Source organism: Babylonia areolata, chromosome 6 (assembly GCF_041734735.1).
Source record: "Babylonia areolata isolate BAREFJ2019XMU chromosome 6, ASM4173473v1, whole genome shotgun sequence".
NCBI lineage: Eukaryota > Metazoa > Mollusca > Gastropoda > Neogastropoda > Buccinidae > Babylonia > Babylonia areolata.
In genome coordinates, this window is record NC_134881.1 from 4,154,648 (window position 1) to 4,175,749 (window position 21,102).

Genomic DNA, 21,102 nt, shown 5'->3' on the forward strand with positions numbered 1-21,102 from the left:
TAGGCTTATGACCATGAAACTCCCACTGGCATCTGGCCAGAAGCACCTCACCATTGTCAGTGCCTACGCCCCAACCATGACCAACCCGGATGAAGTGAAGGCGAAGTTCTACGAGGACCTTCACTCTGTCATTGCTGCCATCCCTAAAGCAGACAAGCTCATCATTCTTGGGGACTTTAATGCTAGAGTTGGCTCTGACTACATCTCCTGGGATGGAGTGATTGGAAAGCACGGTGTGGGCCACTGCAACCCAAATGGATTGCTTTTGCTTCAGACCTGTGCAGAGCACGAACTGCTGATAACCAACACAGTTTTCTGCCTCCCTACCCGTAACAGGACGTCATGGATGCACCCTCGCTCAAAGCATTGGCATCTCATCGATTATGTCATCGTCAGGAAAAGGGATAGGCAAGATGTACGTGTAACAAAGACCATGTGCGGCGCCGAGTGTTGGACAGACCATCGCCTTGTAGTCTCGAAGCTGAATATTCGAATCCAACCCAAGAGACGCCCCCAAGGCCAGAAGGCTCCAAAACGGCTCAACATCGCTAAGCTGAAAAGCATCACCATCAAACAGTCCTTTGTGGAGCTGCTGGAAGATCGTCTGGAATCCGCCTCTCTGGACAACCAGAATGTGGAGTCTGACTGGAGGACCCTGCGTGAGCTGATCTATAGTACAGCTTCAGAGACCCTTGGACCCATGACCAGAAAGCACAAAGACTGGTTTGATGAAAACTGTGATGAAATCAAGCAGCTTCTGGATGAGAAACGCCGTCTGCATCAAGCCCACCTGAGCAACCCAAAGTCCACATCAAAAAAGGATGCATACAATGCCATCCGCAGGACTGTTCAGCAAAAGTTACGCCAGATGCAGGATAAGTGGCTGAGTGACAAAGCTGATGAGATCCAGGGATATGCTGACAGGCATGATATGAAGAGGTTCTATGATGCCTTAAAAGAAGTCTACGGCCCCACATCCTCAGGATCATCCCCCCTCCTCAGTGCAGATGGGAATACCTTGATCACCGAGAAGGAGAACATTCTCGAACGATGGGCTGAGCACTTCAACAGTGTCTTAAATCGCCCTTCCTCCATAAATGATGAAGCCGTAGACCGTCTCCCACAAGTCCCCACCAACGAAGCACTGGACGATCCGCCAACACTTCTTGAGACCCAGAAAGCAATCCGTCTGCTATCCAGTGGCAAAGCACCTGGCTCAGACTCCATACCAGCAGAGGTCTACAGGGATGGAGGCACTGTGCTGACTGAGAAGCTTCATCAGCTGTACTCACTCATGTGGAAAGAAGAGACGATCCCCCAGGATTTCAAAGATGCATCTATCATTCACTTGTACAAGCGAAAGGGGAACCGGCAAGCCTGTGATAACCATCGGGGCATTTCCTTGCTCTCCATCGCAGGCAAGATACTTGCCAGGATCCTACTTAACCGCCTCACAGCACACCTTGACCAAGGTCATTTGCCTGAGAGCCAATGTGGATTCCGGAAAGAGCGCGGAACCACTGACATGGTGTTTGCTGCAAGGCAGCTGCAAGAGAAATGTCAGGAGCAAAATGCTGATCTGTTCTCCACCTATGTCGACCTCACTAAGGCCTTCGACACCATGAGTAGAGAGGGACTGTGGAAGATCATGGCCAAGTACGGATGCCCTCGGAAATTTATTTCCTTGGTCAGCCAATTCCATGAAGGCATGCAGGCTCGAGTCCAGGACAATGGTGAAACATCTGCTCCTTTTGCTGTCACAAATGGTGTCAAGCAAGGCTGCGTCCTGGCTCCAACGCTGTTCAGCCTCATGTTCTCTGCAATGCTTACTGATGCCTTCAGAGATGGCGATGTTGGAATCGGCCTAAAGTACCGAACAGATGGCAAGCTGTTTAACCTCAGAAGGCTTCAAGCAAAAACGAAGGTCATGACAGACATCATCAGAGACTTTTTGTTTGCTGATGATTGTGCCCTCAACGCTGGATCTGAAGCTGACATGCAACTCAGCGTCGACAAGTTTGCCACTGCCAGCAGGAACTTCGGCCTTACCATCAGCACGAGGAAAACTGAAGTTCTCCATCAGCCAGCCCCAGGGAAACCCTATGTTGAGCCCAACATCACAGTCAACGGTCAGAGACTCAGTGCGGTGGAGCGGTTCACATACCTTGGCAGCACACTGTCACGAAATGCGACCATCGACGATGAAGTGAACGTCAGGATTGCAAGAGCAAGCGCAACTTTTGGTAGACTCAATGCAAATGTCTGGAACAGAAGAGGCATTAGTCTTGAGACCAAGCTAAAGGTCTACAGAGCAGTAGTTCTCCCCACACTACTGTACGCCTGCGAAACTTGGACAGTGTACCAACGACATGCCAAGAAGCTGAACCACTTCCACACAACATGCCTAAGGAAGCTACTGAACATCAAGTGGCAAGACAAGACCCCAGACACAGAGGTGCTCGCAAAAGCCACCCTTCCCAGCATCTTCACCATCCTGATGCAGTCCCAGCTTCGCTGGGCTGGACACGTGGCGCGCATGCCAGACCATCGGCTGCCCAAAACAGCTCTTCTATGGCGAGCTGCAACAAGGGAAGAGATCACACGGAGGTCAGAAGAAGCGCTTCAGAGATACTCTGAAAGTCTCTCTGAAAGCGTTTGATATCAACCCTGACTCCTGGGAGGAATCTGCAGTGGACCGTGACAAATGGCGCGCTGCTGTGCACAAAGGCGCCAGGTTGTGCGAGGCCAACAGGACTGCTGCAGCTGTTGAGAAGAGGCAGGCCAGAAAGTCACGGGCAAACAAGCTCCCTGACAATGATATGCCTGTCTTTGTCTGCCCCAACTGTCAGCGAACATTTCGTGCGCAGATTGGACTATTCAGCCATCTGCGCACTCACAGATAGATTCATGAGCATCCTTCCCCCCACCCCACCACCACCCTCCCCCCATCCCCCATCCCCCATCTGGATGACAACGATGGTCATCATCGATCTCGATGGACACACCACCACCATGTGTGCATGGCTGAAACATGTTTGAATGACACAGGAAATGAACGATGAGCGCCCAGTGGCACTGTCAGTCAGCTCTTCCAGCCTGTTGTGCAAAAAAATCCATGTTTTTAATCACAGAGTTTGGTCTCTGACTGAAGATAGGCAATATGCCCCAGTCTTCTAACGATGAAGCGTACCACTTCTTTTAGTAGTTGTGATACGCTGGTTATTGGTTTAACATGCTAATATGTTTCTGTTCACAAGACTCATATTACGCAATAAAATGTAAAGAAGAATGGTGTGCGTGTGCACACACACACACACACCTGTGTATATACGTTTTTGCGAGCGTGTGTGTTGAAGTACCTTTCTGGTTTTCAATTTTTGTCTTTCAGTTCATGCAATGTGTGTGTGTGTGCGTGCATGGGTGCGTGCATGTGTGTGTATATGTGTGTGTGAGTGCATGTTGAGTGTGAAATATAGTTATTTGCGGTTTAAAGTTAAACGCTTCCAGTTTCATTTTCATCTCTTTTTTTTTTTTCTTTTTTTTTTTTCCACAATTAGTCCAAATGATAGATATATCAAATGATGAAAAAGGTGTGACCAAATATATAATGTATCCAATTCAAACAAATCATCAAAAACACTGGATACTAAATATTGTCCTTCCCAAAATTCTAGAATATTTATTTTTCAGACTCATGACTGTCATTGATGCCAGAATATCCATACGTGCATGCACAACTGGCACACATGCACAAACATGGACACACATACACATATGTATACATGCACACATCAACAATGACATAGCTGCAAACACACCCACACAATGACATTCATTCAGAAGGATGCGAGTGTTTTTTTTCTACATTCCACTCTTGTAAAGAAATCCAACAGCCCAATGTCACACAGGAAACAGCAGTGAAAGAAATGCGTTCCCTCCATACACCTGTCTTTCTATCCAATCATACTCAACAGAAAGAAAACGGAAGAGCGCTCATAAGATGTTTATTCAGAGAAAATAAAATTTGACAAGATGATCAATACAACTGTGTACATCGGCTTCAACTGTTTACTTAAAAGTTATATCAAACAATCTGACCAATTCAACAGCTAGATATGTTCCTGAAAGGAAATACTTAATAGGTCTGCCAGAAAAGCTGATCATCCATTCAAAAATGTTACCAAATGATGATCATATGAAGATGTTTACTGAGAAAAAATAGAGGATCAATAAAATTTTGTACGTACACCTCACCTACTTAAAAAAAAAAAAAAAATGTATCAAATAATCTGATACAATCATCACTACAAACATTTTCAAATGGAAAATGATGTAGAAGAAAATAAAACAAACCATCCAAGATCAGCTCCTCACCATTCAGTGAAAAGCAGCTCCATTTTTCTTCCTTCTCTGCTTACAGAATGGAGACACTGGTCAAAACTTGAAATGGAAGTTCTCTGCTTAAAGGAAAGTGAGAACACGCAGCTTCTTCTCAAATTCATAAGACTGTGATGCACCAGCATCGCTGGATGCATGAAACAGTCAAGGCGCTTCATTGTCCACATAAAGAATCATGATAACACTAAACTCTGCTACCTGAATACATCCCAATGACAGATTCAAAAATATTTTCCCATGACAGGAGTTATGCTCCAGTTATTGGTGACCATCATATATTTGACTGTATGTCAATTTAGCAATGGGATAGGACTGGTGTTGAATTAATTTTGGCAGACCAAACATTTTGGTGATGGCGAATTCCATGTGCATCATACACTAGAAATCAGTGAAGCGTTACTTCCAATGCACTGGCAAAAACAAAGTATTCTATTCACTGTCTTTGAGAGCAGTGAATGTTTCTATTCAGGGCTTTCATACATGATCATACGATGCAATATGTTTCTTTGATCAATCATTTATTAGCTCAGCATCCCTCGATCACAACATCAGTTATTTTAGAAAAACAAATAAACGAAAGGAAGATGTTTCCTGACTACCTAACAATAAAAGATCAAAAACTGATCCAAAGAATATATGACCAATCCTCACCCACTATCAACTCCATCACAGACTGATCCAAAGACATGACTGATCCAAAGAATGTATGACCAATTCCCACCCACCATCAACTCCATCACAGAGCCATGACTGATCCAAAGCCATGACTGATCCAAAGAATGTATGACCAATTCCCACCCACTATCAACTCCATCACAGAGCCATGACTGATCCAAAGACATGACTGATCCAAAGAATGTATGACCAATTCCCACCCACTATCAACTCCATCACAGAGCCATGACTGATCCAAAGAATGACCAGTTCTCACCCACCATCAACTCCATCACAGAGCCATGACAGCCAGATCAAAGGAAGAGTAACAGGAAATGGAATAATCTGATCTGTACAGTCTGACAAAAGAGAATAAAAACAAACAAAACACCAAAACAAATAAAAGCGAAATGAAATACCAACTCCCAGAAAGGTACTCAGTTTGCCCCTCCCCACCACCCCTCCCTCCCCTTTCCAGATCTCTCAGAAGGAAAGAATAGTGAGTTTGACTGCAGCCAAAGTGAACGGTGCTACCAGAGATAAGCAAGATTCCTTCTACCTACAAGCGTCACATTCCCCAGTGAAATGGCCATGGCTTCTTTGGCTGCTGTCACACACTGTACCTTCACTGTGCAGGGAACAGAGAGGGGCAGAGCACCCACTGGAGTTGCTGTCTATGGTTTGTTTCATCCTTCTTGTCAGACTCCTGTGTTTTCAAATAAAACCATTTCCAAGACATGTTTTATTTCAAGAAACTCTGTGAAACTACATTAACAGTAGACAAGGTTCGTCCTTTCCTTTGAGCTGGTTGCCAAGTCTCTGAGACCCAGTGAAAATTACTGTACCCACAACTGCTAAGGATTAGTTGTATTTTTCTTGTCCATCATTTTGTGACATTAATTCCCTTGATCTAGCTACATTCCTTATACATACTGCTCTGCTAATGTCACTTATTCTTTTAAATTCATCTTCATATTATGGGACATTTTTATTATCTTTACGTTTGGTTCCTTGGATACATTCTGCCATGGCAAGGTCCCTGTCATTACTTCCAACTTCTAGACAGTTTATGTTGAATATTTTAGCACACACACAGGTAAAACTTTGGGACAAGATGTCTTTTACATCACCTCAAGCAACTTTGTAATGAGATTTGTGTGGCTCCAATGACTGCACCATTAGTGAAGATGTCACTTGTCTAAACATTCCTATGTCACACTGAAAGCCTGTACTGTGTTTTTGCAATCTTTGTCACTCACTTTAAAAAGTGCACAATTTCTTGTTTCTTCTCAAAAAAATGTCTATAAAAAGTTGTGTGTGTGTGGTTGGTTTTTTTTTTTCCAATTACTGAATAACATCCTCTTTCAAAGTCCTTTTGACTGTCTGAGATCAAGCCAATTTGATAAGTGTTAAAACAATCCATTTATTCCATGGACATGATAGTCTTGCAGGTTCTGGCACACAGAAATATAATATTATCAAACGAGTATGTCCACTCCCATCACTTTAGATTTAGAAACTACCCTTGTCAAATCTGTGATCATGAAAATGTCCAGCATCCACAGTGAGTCATTTTGTGTTCATCACTGTCACATGATCTGTCACTATGTTCACCAAACTGTTAATGGATTGCATCCATTCAAATCCACTAAGTCTGATTTCAAAACACAGCCAGAAAAAACACACAAACCCAACATATAAGATCCGCATATCAATAATGAGACTGTCAGTCATTAACTTGTAAATAAAAATTATTCTGTGTGTTTTTAATAGTATGCTGGAAGCAGAAAAGAAATTCATCAATCAGGTAGACAACTGAAAACACAGGTGATGAACATTCTGTGACATTGTCCATAAAGTTTAACACTGCATTACAACATGTCACTGCTTCTCTGAAATCAAGTGCAACTGTGGATCTTAAATCTAGTGCAACTATCTTAATAAAATTAAACTGGCATTGCTTCTGGATGTTCACACTACTATTCTAACTATGGTCATAATTCACTACAATCATGACATTTCGTCAATTGAAGGGGGTACAAGCCATCATGAAACAAGCAACTGAGAACAACAGCAACTGTTGTTGAAACATTCAAAACACTTTTGTCATATATATAATTACGGAATCTGATTTTCAAGCGTGCACACACAAACACGGGACACTGTCTGTTTTTTTAAATAAAGGCGACCATTTCACAGAAGAGACCAAGTACTGTGGAAATACTAAATGTATACACAACACAAAAGTCACAGTGCACACTGCACAATACTGAGCTATGAATACACAACCTGGTTCATCACATTTTACAATAACTTAACCCATTATCACAATCAGTCTGCAGTCAGGCGTCACTGTGTCTTTCAAAACAGTCCAAAAAATAAAAGTGACTGAAAAATAGTACAGTGGCACTGTAGAAACATATACAACATACATATTGTTGATTCACCAAAAAATATCACTACACAGGGTAGAGAAAATAAAATCATAACAAAAGAGATGAGCAAGGCATGGGCACTGACTGTGCAAAACAAGGAGACAAATCACCATGTATATCACAAAGCGCTCTGATGGGACTACAACACAGAAAAAACACCATCTGCAAAACGCCATGAGATCTGTGGAAATGAAGTACTGGTTTCTGCAACATACGGCTCCACATCCAGAACAGAATCCCACAAGGACACATCTTAAAATGCAACACTGGTCTGAAACGTAACAAACATTCTGGGAGAGGCAACAACAAGAGTGATGACTCACTGACATAAGATTAGTGCAAACTGTTCATAAACATGCAAAATACTAGGTGCATCATACACACTTTCCTGGACAGCGATTAATGCAGTGAAGCGACAATGTTTACTTTGGATTTCTTGCTTGATCAGAGCAGACTTTGTTTACTTATTCTTCTGCAGAAATCAAAAGACTTAACACAAAACAAAAAGACCACCCTACATGTCACAATGTCTTTGTGGGCACTGAAAACCAAGCAGGCTTGCTTTCGGTTCAGCATGCAGCTTCATTCCCCACCACCCATGTCTCCCTCTGCTTCCCAAGAACATGTCCCTCCCCCTGCCCCTCCCTCTGCTTCCCAAGAACATGTCCTCCCTCTGCTTCCCAAGAACATGTCCTCCCTCTGCTTCCCAAGAACATGTCCCTCCCCCTGCCCCTCCCTCTGCTTCCCAAGAACATGTCCTCCCTCTGCTTCCCAAGAACATGTCCCTCCCTCTGCCCCACCCCCTCCACCTTTCTCCAGGGCTATGAAAGAAACTGAGATGATCTGCAACTTATTCTCATCACCTCCCTGCTCAGTTTTGTACCCTCACACATCGCTTCACCAATGTAACCCCCAGACCCCCCCCCCCCCCCCCCCCAAACAATGATAATAAAAATATTACACTATGGTTAACAATAAAAGAAAAAGACAATCACGTTTCTACTGATGACAATGAACTCTTCAATGCAACGGGAGGAAGGATATGACAGGAGCACAAGGACATCACTTTCAGTCTCACCATCAGTACACACTAATACTGTACACTAAACATTTGCGTCTACAGCTGGCAACTTATCACAATTTCATCACAATATATAAAGTCTTCAAAACAGTAAAATCATCAAACACATTCACTTTGTTCAGAAAATTAAACCAACAAAAACAGAAGAAGAAAAAACATAACAGGAGATATGTCATTATATAAACTATTCTCTGACCAATGACATGAAATGAGTTCAAACATTACAAACAATACATTAAAAAAAAATAATAATAAGCAATACATTATCAATATTAACAACCATCCACAATACACACAGTGAAGTGACAGGACAATATCAATACAATGATACCACACAGTTTTGATACAGTGAGTTAAAGGTAAAGGTCCCATTGCCTTTTACGGCCATGAGGCAGTGAACTCATACCCACTGTGTCCTGGGCTCAGCATAGAAAGGCGGGGCCCAATCTTCTCCTTCCGCCATTTTAACCTCCCCATCCCCAACCCAAAATCAGGTACCTATTTCACACCTGAGTGGAGTGAGGAAAATCAGAGTACAGTGCCTTTCCCCAGGATGCAACAGCAGGCTGAAACAGGGACTCAAACCCCGATCAAGGGTGAACACAGGATCACAAGTCCAATGCCTAACCGATTCTGCTGCAGCACCTCCTCCACAATGAGAGACCAGGAAATGTCAAGACAATGAGTGATCTTGGCAAGTGCAACAAAAATGAATGATCAACTGTTATGCAACAAAAAAAATGAATTACCACACAGCTATGCAACAAAAATGAATGGCCATACTGTTATGCAATAAAAAAAAAATGACCATACTGTTTTTTTGGCTCAACACCGTAACTGGCACAAACACTCCCTACTAGTCTTCACAAAAACCAAACCCAAATCATCTGTTGTTGAAGAGTGAAAATGATCTCTGAACTGTCTCCATTGAAATGTCTGGAAAAATAGATCATTGTACCCACACTTTTTTGTTTCTAATTGGTGGTTAGCACTTCTGAGAACATCAGCCTACTGCTCTGTTCAAACAGAAAAGTTCACAAAGTGATGCACTGTTCATTATTGACTCTCATCTGTTCACAAAGTGATGCACTGTTCATTATTGACTCTCATCTGTTTAAAAGCACAATAATAAAATGACCAAGAATCTCTACCCCTCCTCATTTCTTTTCATTGATTACATCACACTGAAAGTGGGAATGTCTGAATTAAAATGACACTGAATAAAGGAATATGTCACATCCAACATATGTACATCATGCACAAAGCTGCAGGAATTGGAGCTAACTGTCTCCTGTCACACACTTGTTAAGTCACTACCACTGAGGGAAGCTGGCAGATGGGGAAACAAAGCAAACAACAAACTAAGGGACGTCACTCTCGATGGACGACTGGAAAATCATCAGTCCTCATCCCATCATTCTTGCACACCAGTTTCAACTCTAAGAGAGACAAAGAAAAAAAAAACACCCCCAAAACTCCAAAAACCAATCAGCTGCTGATCCATGAACACAAGAAAAGACACAGCAGAAATGCAAAGACTGACTTCCCTTGGGTTGCTCTTTTCTGTTTCCTGTCCATCTGCTCCTTCAGTGGTCATACAACAGTTTCAGTGGTATAAGACAGTTTCAGTTTCAAGAAGGTGTCGAAGCATGATACTACACCACGTCCTGTACAACAGAAAGCCCCAAGTCCCGTCTGCTTGTGCATTCACAAGTCATGGTTAGCAACAATAAATAGAGAAATGGCTCAACACGGCTTTCACAACAACAAACCAAAGTGATGATGAAGCACACAAATCACTCACAACAAAGAGTGCAGTGATCAAACTATCACTGCAGGACCAACATCCCTGTATCATATCTACATGTGATTTCTTTAGAGATTCTTATCAAGTGCCAGCCTAGAAATAACAAACAAACAAACAAAACAACAACTGAAACTATCTTCCTTTTCACAAACACACACACACACACAAAAACCAACAAACAACAAAAACATACATTCACTCAAACTCAAAGGCACATACATCACTATAACTACATCACCATCACTATGAGATCAGAAACAAAAAAAAAAACCCAAAAAACATATGAGATCATAAACTCTAGAAAAGAAAAAGAAAAAAAGAAACAAACTTCATAAATGTCTCACATCTTACTGTTTTCTTCAGTTTACATCCTCCATACTTTTTCTAGGTGTTGGTGGTCATATCTATCTATCTATCTATCTGTGTGCATGTATTCAAAATAAATAACAACCAAAGACAGAAGAAAACTGCCACAAACCCACATACAGAATCATAACCTTAGAATACTGGAATTCTGCTGCGGAAATGCAAGGGGTGGTTATAGCAGAGATGAAATGAGCACAATGAGAAATTAAACTATGTCATGATAACAACCATAAAAACTTGAGTATTAAAACACAAAAACAAGAAAGAAAAACAACAACTTGGCATGCGCGCACACACACACACACACACGCACACACGCACACACACACACGCACACACACGCACACACACACACACGCACACACACACACACACACACACACGCACACACACACAGACACACACGCACACACACAAACAAAAAAAAACCAAAAAAACCTGGAATGCAATGAAAGAAGAAAGAAGACATGTTCCAGTTTTGAAAAGTTAGGAATTTAGCTTAACCTGATGTTATGTTCTTACTTTTAAAATGTTAAGCTTACTTTAATATGACATTCATTTGTTAATAAATGCTTTATTTTTCATGTTAATGCATATAATGAATTCTTCCTTAACCTGTCTGCCTATTCCAAGGTTTTAAAAAGTGCAAGCCAAACCACTCAAACTACTCACTGACTGGCATAATGAAGTTCACATATGTACACTATATAAAACACAGAACACTTCCAGTTTCCTCCATGTGATAAGCACGTCTTTTGTCTTGCGAGATGGAGATGTGCAGTGCGGGCCCTACGTTCCGACCGGAACAAAGAGGATGAAGTCAAGTATGTCAGTTGTCTTGCTCCACTGAAGAATTATCCAAAAAACAGTTTCATTCTTTTTCAACCCATGTATTGCACATTATTCATTGTATTACACTGTATTCTCTCGGATTACTCTGAATTAATTGAACATTTGACAATTCTGAGGATAATGATGTGTTGTGTTTTTTTTCATTTGTTCACATTATCCATTATGTCCATTTAGTCACAGAATGAACATACATACAAATTTACATATTGAACACTATGCTACAACTGGTATTAATTTCACTGATGTTTTCAACCCAGTTTATATTCATTTATCATTTTATTTCAGACTGTTGGTGGTCTGATGATTTCATACAGTCATCAAAAACACACACACACACACACACACTCACACGGGGGGAAAAAAAACAAAAAAAACAAAAAAACTCACAAAAAAAAAGCACACACCAACGCTCCTCCACCACAGATCTCTCCTCCTCATTCTGTTCCAAACCATCTACTTGTGATCCCCAAACCGTCACCCTGACCGTTTCCCAGTGTGACAAGCTGCTGTTTTGGGGACTTAAGACATCGGCATGCTGTTTGCTGGTCGATGCATGTAATGTTGTGTTTGATCTTTCGTAAAGTCCACAGACTGAGTCCTTTCTTCGTCCTACATGCTATTTTCAGGACCTGAAAAGCCTCTTCTGTAATAAATACACCATGCTGTTATAAAATAGCTGGTAGTTTAAAATTTTCGGCAGTGAAAGAGAAAAGAAGGGGGCCGAGGGGTGAGGGGTGTAGGGGTCGGCGGTGGAGGGGGTGGGGGGGGGGGGAGAGAAACACAGAGGGACACAAACAAAGACAGAGACTGAAAAAGTGAAACAGACTGAGACTGACAGAGTTAGAGAGAGAGACAGAGAACGTAAGAAAGAAGACAGACAAACAAAAACACAGAGAAAAAACAAACCCACTATGCATCAACAGAAACTAAACCAACATGACACAACATCCTCCACCATCGGAACATCAGTCCCCGACCCCCTGAACCTCCTCCTACAAACGTCCACAGGGTCTCTCTCTCCTGTCCCCACACAGCGTTACTCCCTAACCACACACATACATGCATCCCTTTCTCCTGCTTGGATCAGAAGTCTGTGTTGTAGTCATAAGACAGGATGGGTCTGTCTCCCTTTGCAGGGGGCGTGGCGCCGGTCAGATAGTCGGAGTGGAGGAACGGCTTGGGCTGCAGAGATCTGGGGTTGACGCTGTGGAAGCCCAGGTGGTGGTTGTTTCGGCCTGAAACAGGTAGCGGTCTGAGGTCATGTCAGTTGGAGAGAAGGGGAGAGAGAGAGACACAGAGAGAGAGAGAGTGAGTTGTGCGTTTATTTTGTTATGTGTTTGTGTTGCGTATTTATTTATTCTATGTGTGTGTGTGTGTGTGTGTGTGTGTTATACTGTGCATGCATGTGTTAAAGACATAGCACTGTCTCAACATGCTTTTGAAAGTGTACTACCCAAATTAAACACATTATCCTCTCATAACAAAATGATGTAATTTCAAGCCATTGGCGCTTTAAGGAAACGAAATGTCTGGACTTGAGCAATCAAACAACTAGTACAAAGCCTGTTACAATTGAACATGGACAAAACTGAAGCAATGATCATAGGAACTAAACAAAAACTGTCTTCCATCACAATTGACACAATCAAACTTGGCAGTACATCCATCCCTCTTTCCACGTCAGTCAGGAACCTCGGTGTTGTCCTTGACAATACACTGTCCATGCAAAAATTTACCAGTCAGACGTGTCAGTCCTGCTACTGTCAACTGCGGTGCATCAGTGCCGTCCGGAAATATCTGTCCACTGACGCAATATCTAGACTGGTCGTTTCTCTCATTTTCTCTCGCCTTGACTACTGTAACTCTCTATTGTCTGGTTTGCCTGCTTCATCCATTCAGTCCCTTCAGCACATACTAAACTCTGCTGTCCGACTTGTCCTCAGAAAAAAAAGATCTGAGCACATCACTCCTCTTTTGCAACATCTCCACTGGCTCCCTGTCTCACACCGAATAAAGTACAAGATCAGCACTCTATGTTATAAATGTATTCACATAACTGCCCCTTCCTATCTCTGTGACTGCCTTCACCTCTACACTCCATCTCGCTCACTACGATCGGCTTCGGATCCACTCTGTTTACGCATACCCAGATTCAAACACTCGACTGTTGGCCGCCGTTCTTTCTCTGTCTCTGGACCTTGCGATTGGAATGAACTTCCTCTTTCGCTTCGTCAAGTCTCCACTCTCAGCTCTTTCAAGTCTGGCCTTAAAACACACCTCTTCCTAAAATAGCCTCCCTTGCCTGCCCTTCCTTGTCTTTAGTTTCTATAATTTTAGAGTTATGCATGCGTGTGAATGACTGGTGCGAAAGCGCTTTGATTTGTCTCTGCACAAGATTCAACACTATATAAATACCATTTTTATTATCATTATTATTGTGTTCTGCAAGGAAAGCAGTCACCATCAAAGTTCCTCACGTTGCTTAAGACAAACTTACCAAACCCACACTGATTATGTTAAACACAAGTGTCACATTTACATCTACTGAAGTACCTAGTTACTGTAGTGTTGTGACAGTTGGAGACTCGGTTATTTACAAGACAATCTTCGAAGAGACTTAACCATTAAGATCTTCCGCTGAAACTATATAAGAGTTACGGCCCATGTTTTGCACACGACACTATTCAACGACGACTGAGCCAGTCATTAACGGACACAAACATTCCAGTTACCTCATAAACTTCCTTTGCCAACAGAAACCTTTTACGCTTTCACTGATCAAACATGGGTTGTTACACAGTTTATTTGCAAACTGAAACCTTTTATGTTTCACTGATCAAACATGGGTAGTTACACAGTTTCTTTGCAAACTGAAACCTTTTATGCTTTGTTTGATCAAACATGAATAGTTACAGTTTCTTTGCAAACTGAAACCTACAATCACTGAATAATCAGCTTCCGAAACTATCTCGATTGTTCAGATTTTCGGTTCACTGGTACTAGTACTGCACACATAAATGTCCACAAAAGTTAATAGTGAAGAATGGATACACACACCCTAACATTTCCACAGGTGTGTGATAGCAGGCACAGGAGTGAGTTTCAGAATGCAGAATTACAGTGAAAGACACAGAGAGAGAGAGATGACAGAGACAGAGACTGATTGAAAAGATAAAGGGTGAGTGACTGTGTGCATATATACATGTACTTAGTAATCCAGCACTCCACCCAACAGCACAGTAAAACCTCTGCAAAATGTCACTGAGAAGGACAATGATACACAGTTAACACACCACAGAGATCAGAGACATACTGCAGAGAGACAACAATCAGGCATGCATGCTTCTGACATCTTCAGCTCTTAATTTCACTATTTTGCACGCCTAACCTTAAAGAAAAAAGGGGACCCCCCCCCCCCCAACACACACACACACCTCCCCAGTGCTCTCCAAAAAATCCAGAGTGAGCGAGCTTCATAATTATCCACAGTTCACAATCACATTCTTCTGTTCTTGGAGTTGGGGAAGGTGGTGTAGGCACATTTCATGAACATTTAATTCAACTTTGAACCTGAAGGTTTTAACTGAATAAATTCATGATTGAAAACAACCCAGGCGATCTGAATTAATTATCAGATATTGCAGAATACATCATGCAATGAAACTTGAAACAATAATCACAAAATTGAATGCAAGGGCACAAAAGGCAAAAACTGTTATTCCCAACAATCACACACATGGTTTCTCACACACACTTACTGACACACAGATAATGGAGACTGGTTGATTACAGTTTTCACAGAGATTCACTTTATGTACACATACTAGTTAACAAAAAAAACCCAAAAAATCCCAACAAACAACAAAAACCACTGACAGAAAGCATTCCTGCATTGATACAAACAACACAGAATCCATCAAATGCTACATGCATTTTCTCTGAAATATTACAACAGAAATAATCTTCGGTATGGGCACTGATATCTGCATAATCTGACCCTGGAAGAAATCACACAGAGCTATATCCCCAGAAAATAGATAAAGAAATATATACCATATAAAGGAAGACAAAATATAGCCTAATAACATGTTATAAACAAATGGTAGTTTATCCTTACAAAAAAACAAACAAAAATAATAATTAAGGATCACCAGCGGGACAAAGGGGAGGTTACCTACTTCCGGGAGGTTATCGGCCGTAGTTTCGTCTGCTCCGCATGGGCGGATAGTTTGCACAGGACAGGAATGTCAGACCCCTGCCGGAGTCTGCACTAGTTGGGTCACGGTTAAGTATGTGTAATTAAAATAATAATTAAGGCAAAAATTCTGTGGGCACAGCTTGTTGAAATTAGTGACTGGTGAGAAAACACATCTTATTTACTGTTAGATAAAAATATAAAAAATTTAAATCACAACAGTATCTCATCTTGGAATCATTTATGGAGCCAATGAAAAGATCCTAATTCAGCCCACAGCAGCCAACCAATATCTCATTTTGTGTTGCAGAAGCTTCCCACTTTTTCCATGTCTGCTTCCAAAAGACTATCACTGAATCAATTATTTCACGAAACAAAGTTTGTAAAAAGAAACAGAACAAATATACCATTACTGTAATAGTTGACATAACTGATGCTGTTGCTATGATACAACTGGTCCAGGTTATTTATTATCAATATCTTCTTAACTCATCATGATTACTGCAATCAATAATGTGTAAACATTGATTGATTGAATGATTGGACAATTTTTTTTTTTTTCTGTATTTGTTGATGTTGTTGTTACTGGGGGTTTTTGGAGGGTTTTTTTTTGTTTTTGTCTTTCTCTCTGTAGTGGAGGATGCTACTGTTCGTTTTATATTGTTTGTTTCATACTGTTCTCTGTATTTTATACATGTCTTTGGAAAATATTTTTTAAAGTTAAAAAGGAAAAAAAAAAAAAAGACAAAAAGGAAACTTTAAAAAATAAATAAATAAATAAAAAAAGAACAACAATTTCATAAATATAACTGCACACACTGTAACTGTACTTCCTTGCCCTCTCTCAAACTCTCGCTACACATCCACATGCATGCACACTCAAACTTCTTGTAATGTGGGCCAATGCCTGAACTTAACTGCAAGAAATTATAGATTAATGGAAAATGGACATCGCCAATCAATATCTGTGCCCAACTGCCCACTAATCACACACACACACACACACACACACTTATACACACTCACAGTTTGATACAGTCACACACACACACACACACACACACACACTTATACACACTCACAGTTTGATACAGTCACACACACACACACACACACACACACACAAACAAATAAGGTAAAAAGTCGCCTTCCATTTTTGCCAGTAGTATCAAGCTGTGCTATGAAAAAAAAATCAATTTGACTAAAAGCAATAGTTAGGATATGAGAAATCCATGCAGAAAGATACTTCCATTCACTTAAAAAAAGACAAAAAAAAAGACAGGCACTTACACCCACAGAAAAACTGAAATCTCCCTTTTTGATTAGAAATTATTCTGTCTCACAATTTAATTTCAATTTTTACACTTCTGAGTAATGGACACAAAATAAATTGACAATTATTGTAAAACAAAAAAAACCTTCCAAAAACAATAACAAACAAAGATGAACAAAATTTATAAAATGATAGAATGCAAACAGAAAAATGAACAAAGAAAAAAAAGGAAAATCTAACCAATAAACAAGAATCAAACCCTAGACAGGTCACCACTGCTACAGCAGGGTTAACTTGTATACATGTGTATATCTTTACATTCTGAGGAACGAAGACAGTAAACTGAACCAAACAGCACCTCCATCAAAACAGAGCACACTATATCCAGGTATCAAACAGCACGTGAACCTGTTAAAAACCAGGAGGAGACCAAACACATCTGATTAAACGATGCCCTTCAATCAAACATCTGGTGTGGTATCCTCACCATGCTCAATCACACCAACAGTAAATCAAACACACGTTTTACCTCTAAACTGTTGAAACTGGGTGAAAAGAAGATCAGTCCGACATCAATATCAAACGCAATTATGACTTCTTCTTCTTCTTCTTCCTCTTCTGCGTTCGTGGGCTTCAACTCCCACGTTCACTCGTATATACGCGAGTGGGCTTTTTACGTGTATGACCGTTTTTACCCCGCCATGTAGGCAGCCATACTCCGCTTTCGGGGGTGTGCATGCTGGGTATGTTCTTGTTTCCATAACCCACCGAACGCTGACATGGATTACAGGATCTTTAATGTGCGTATTTGATCTTATGCTTGCGTATACACACGAAGGGGGTTCAGGCACTGGCAGGTCTGCACATATGTTGACCTGGGAGAACGTAAAAATCTCCACCCTTTACCCACCAGGCGCCGTCACCGTGATTTGAACCCGGGACCCTCAGATCGAAAGTCCAACGCTTTAACCATTCGGCTATGGCGCCTGTCATAATTATGACTTTTAGCATACTTTCAAGTAGTGCGACTGATTTTGCTGGAAAAAACTAATGCTGTCCTTACAAAATAACTCCAAATATAGAATGATGACTGACATCCTGAGCCGTAACAAGCTCAGGTTTATCACAGTGAAGTGACAGCCTCCTCTGACAAGTATATTTGTCAGTGGCAGTCATGAGTTGAAAATCACTTTCTCGAAGTAACCCCAAATGCAGAAAAACTCTTTGATCCATTTGATTATCCATACACACCCCTTCTCCCCTGCTGCCAACCCCCCCCCCCCTCTCCCCCCAAACTGAAAAGTCTCCTCTGGAGTCAACCCATGTGCACTGATATGGTCACATCTGACACATCACCATAAAATGTAAATCCAAAAAATACCTCTCACAATGTGTGTGCCCTGATTACCAGACACACATGTGCATATTAGAGAGCTGTCACAACAGACAATAGAAGAGTTATCCCACCCAGAAAAAGAAATCACACCAGCAAACTGTTACCTTGTCAAACAGTGAATTCAGTGGAAGAATGAAGAAGAAGAATTTAGAATGATCAGAAATATTTCAACTGCAACTGGTGTGTGTTTTGTATTTTCATCACTGCAACACCCTTAGAAAATGAGTGACACAAACTTGTCCACACATCCACATGTCAGCAAACAACTGGAGCAACTCTTGCCTGCAACTGCAAGGCAGTCTCACCTTGGTGTGTGTGTGTGTGTGTGTGTGTGTGTGTGTGTGTGTGTGTGTGTGTGTGTAAGTTGAGCACTGATGAACTGTTGGTCAGTAGCCTGCCGCCACAGCAGTCTCAACAGTGCCTGGAATACACAGATACTGAGATAATAATAATAATGATAATAATTATGACAACAAAAATATTAAAAAACATATTTATACAGTGCTAAATGTTGAGCAGACAAATCAAAGTACTTTCACACCAAACTTTTACACACATGCTTACCTCTGAAACACAGGGATGAAAGGCAAAGCGCATGCAGACAGAAGGCCAGAAAATCTATGGGCGGAAAAAGGATGGGCATGGAGGAGCTATTTTGCAAGAGGTAGATCTCAATTTATGGCCAGACTGGAAAGAACTGAGTGCAGGGACTGGAACAAGCAAAAGAGGGTGACCTGTCCAAGTGCAAGGTACAGAGACTGAGAAAGAGCAGTGGCTGACTGTGGAATGTTTGGGAACCCAGAATCAGAGTGGGTCTGAAGCTGACTGAAGAGAGCAAGATGGGGTTGTAGAGGTGAAGACAGTCACACAGACAAGAAGGGGCAGATTTGCTGATGCATTCACAATACAGAGTGCAATTTTGTACTTGATTCTGAGTGAGACAGGGAGCCAGTGGCAAGATTGCAACCTGAGGAGCAATGAGCTCAAATCTTTTCTTTCTGAGAACTCGTCAGACAGCAGAGTTTTGTATGCCCTGAAAGGAGTTAATGGATGAAGCAGGCAAACCAGACAATCATAACCCTTGCTGCCAGGAACCACTTCAACCTTTCCCTGTGTAATGTACCAAATGGTTTTTAATTCTGGACTGATTTATGGGTTATGTGGAGATGGGGGTATATGGTCTTCTTTTTGTTGCTTACAGCGTAGCCAATCACACACGGCTGAAAAACTAAAAACACTGGTCCTGTAGAAAATGGAGAGGAAAAGAAAAAAACAACAACCAGGAAATTAAAAATAGGCACCAGTACAATCAAACTCATGCATGTTAGCCTTGGACATGCCTCTGATGTTGACCATTCCAGCCATTTCTCATGGTGATGGGTTCTTTCCTCTTTTGTCACAATCTTCAGGAAGCCTGCTCAAGTGAAAATTTGGCAGAATAATGACCCCTTATGTTTTCCTTCCTTTGTTATCATCGTTTACCTGGCTCTGCCTATCCTGGAAGTTGTGGCGCTTACATTGATAGGAAGAGTGACGTGTTAAATCTCTCTATATATGTAGAGTGAGACAGAGAGGTGACTCAGAAGTCCTTGGAAGTTTCTCATTCTGCCATGTCTGGGCTCCCCATTCAAACACAAGTTATAATGCCAGTGTTAACAGGGTACCACTGACATGCACAAAACGTATGGAAAAGCAAACTGAATAAGTGTGATTACACACTCAATTTTGTTTACACATGAATCTACTGAATGACTTATTTCACTCAAGGGTAACAGTGGCTAAAGAAGGTAACCAAAACACAATCACAAAAAAAAGGGAAAAAAGTTTCAGTTTCAGTTTCAGTTTCAAGGTGTCAGAGCATGTGGACGGATCCTCACAGCACATGTGAATAAAAAACACTGTACACTGTGAGCAAAGACACCATCGGAAGCCATTGTTCAGTTTTTTTCAGCACCTCTTCGAAGCTTATCTCCCAAACCACGGACAATCACTGATGACAACAAGAGGTGAAAACACAAGACTCCATGCCACGAGTGAGCAGAACATGGGGAGAAGGGATATGGGGAGGCAATTCCAAAAAGAAGCAAACACAGGAACGTGCCAGTCCACAATGCCACAATAAATAGAATTCTTTTTCTTTTTTTTTTTCAAAACAACACCGCATCCAACAACACCGATGACAAAGACGAAGGGGGGACCATCCTGAGTGGCAGGGAGGTGAAGAGGTTAAAGGTCACTTACCAAAATAATTCAGTTGGTTTAAGGTCATGTCCCAGATATGATTCTTCCGCCCTGTTGTGAACACAGACAGCTTGAATAAGAGCTATACACTACTGTTGACTAAAAAAAAAATTTTTTTTTTTTTTTTTTTTAAGAAAAAGAGAAGCTGGGCCCTGACTCTGTCCAGACTACATAACACAACATTACTACTTTTTCTCTGCTTTAAAAAATGTTTGATTTGTTTCTGGGTTTATTGTTTTGTTCTGAACAACAAACTTGCCAAAGTTAAAGGATTAGATTCTCTATACACACACACACACACACACACACACACACACACACACAGGGTTCGAATTTAGCAGGTGCCCGGGTGCAAATGCTATGAAAAGTTGGCTCGGGCACGCAAATTTTCTGTCAAGAGTGCC

At 41.4% G+C, this 21,102-nt stretch overlaps 1 protein-coding gene across 4 annotated transcripts in view; it reads right to left on the bottom strand.

Annotated features, from left to right (window-relative positions):
- Nucleotides 1–12,354: 12,354 nt before the first annotated feature.
- Nucleotides 12,355–21,102, bottom strand: part of LOC143282665 (palmitoyltransferase ZDHHC18-like) — a 31,026-nt gene continuing 22,278 nt past the window's right edge. For 2 of the 4 annotated variants that reach the window (XM_076588332.1, XM_076588331.1), the window contains 2 exons: nucleotides 20,699–20,749; nucleotides 12,355–12,828 (listed from right to left, as the gene is read on the bottom strand). In XM_076588332.1, coding sequence (XP_076444447.1) covers nucleotides 12,677–12,828; nucleotides 20,699–20,749 — 203 coding nt within the window. In that variant the 3' untranslated portion in view covers nucleotides 12,355–12,676. The remainder of the gene's footprint in view (nucleotides 12,829–20,698; nucleotides 20,750–21,102) is intronic. The other 2 variants (XM_076588334.1, XM_076588333.1) reach the window with 1 other exon arrangement.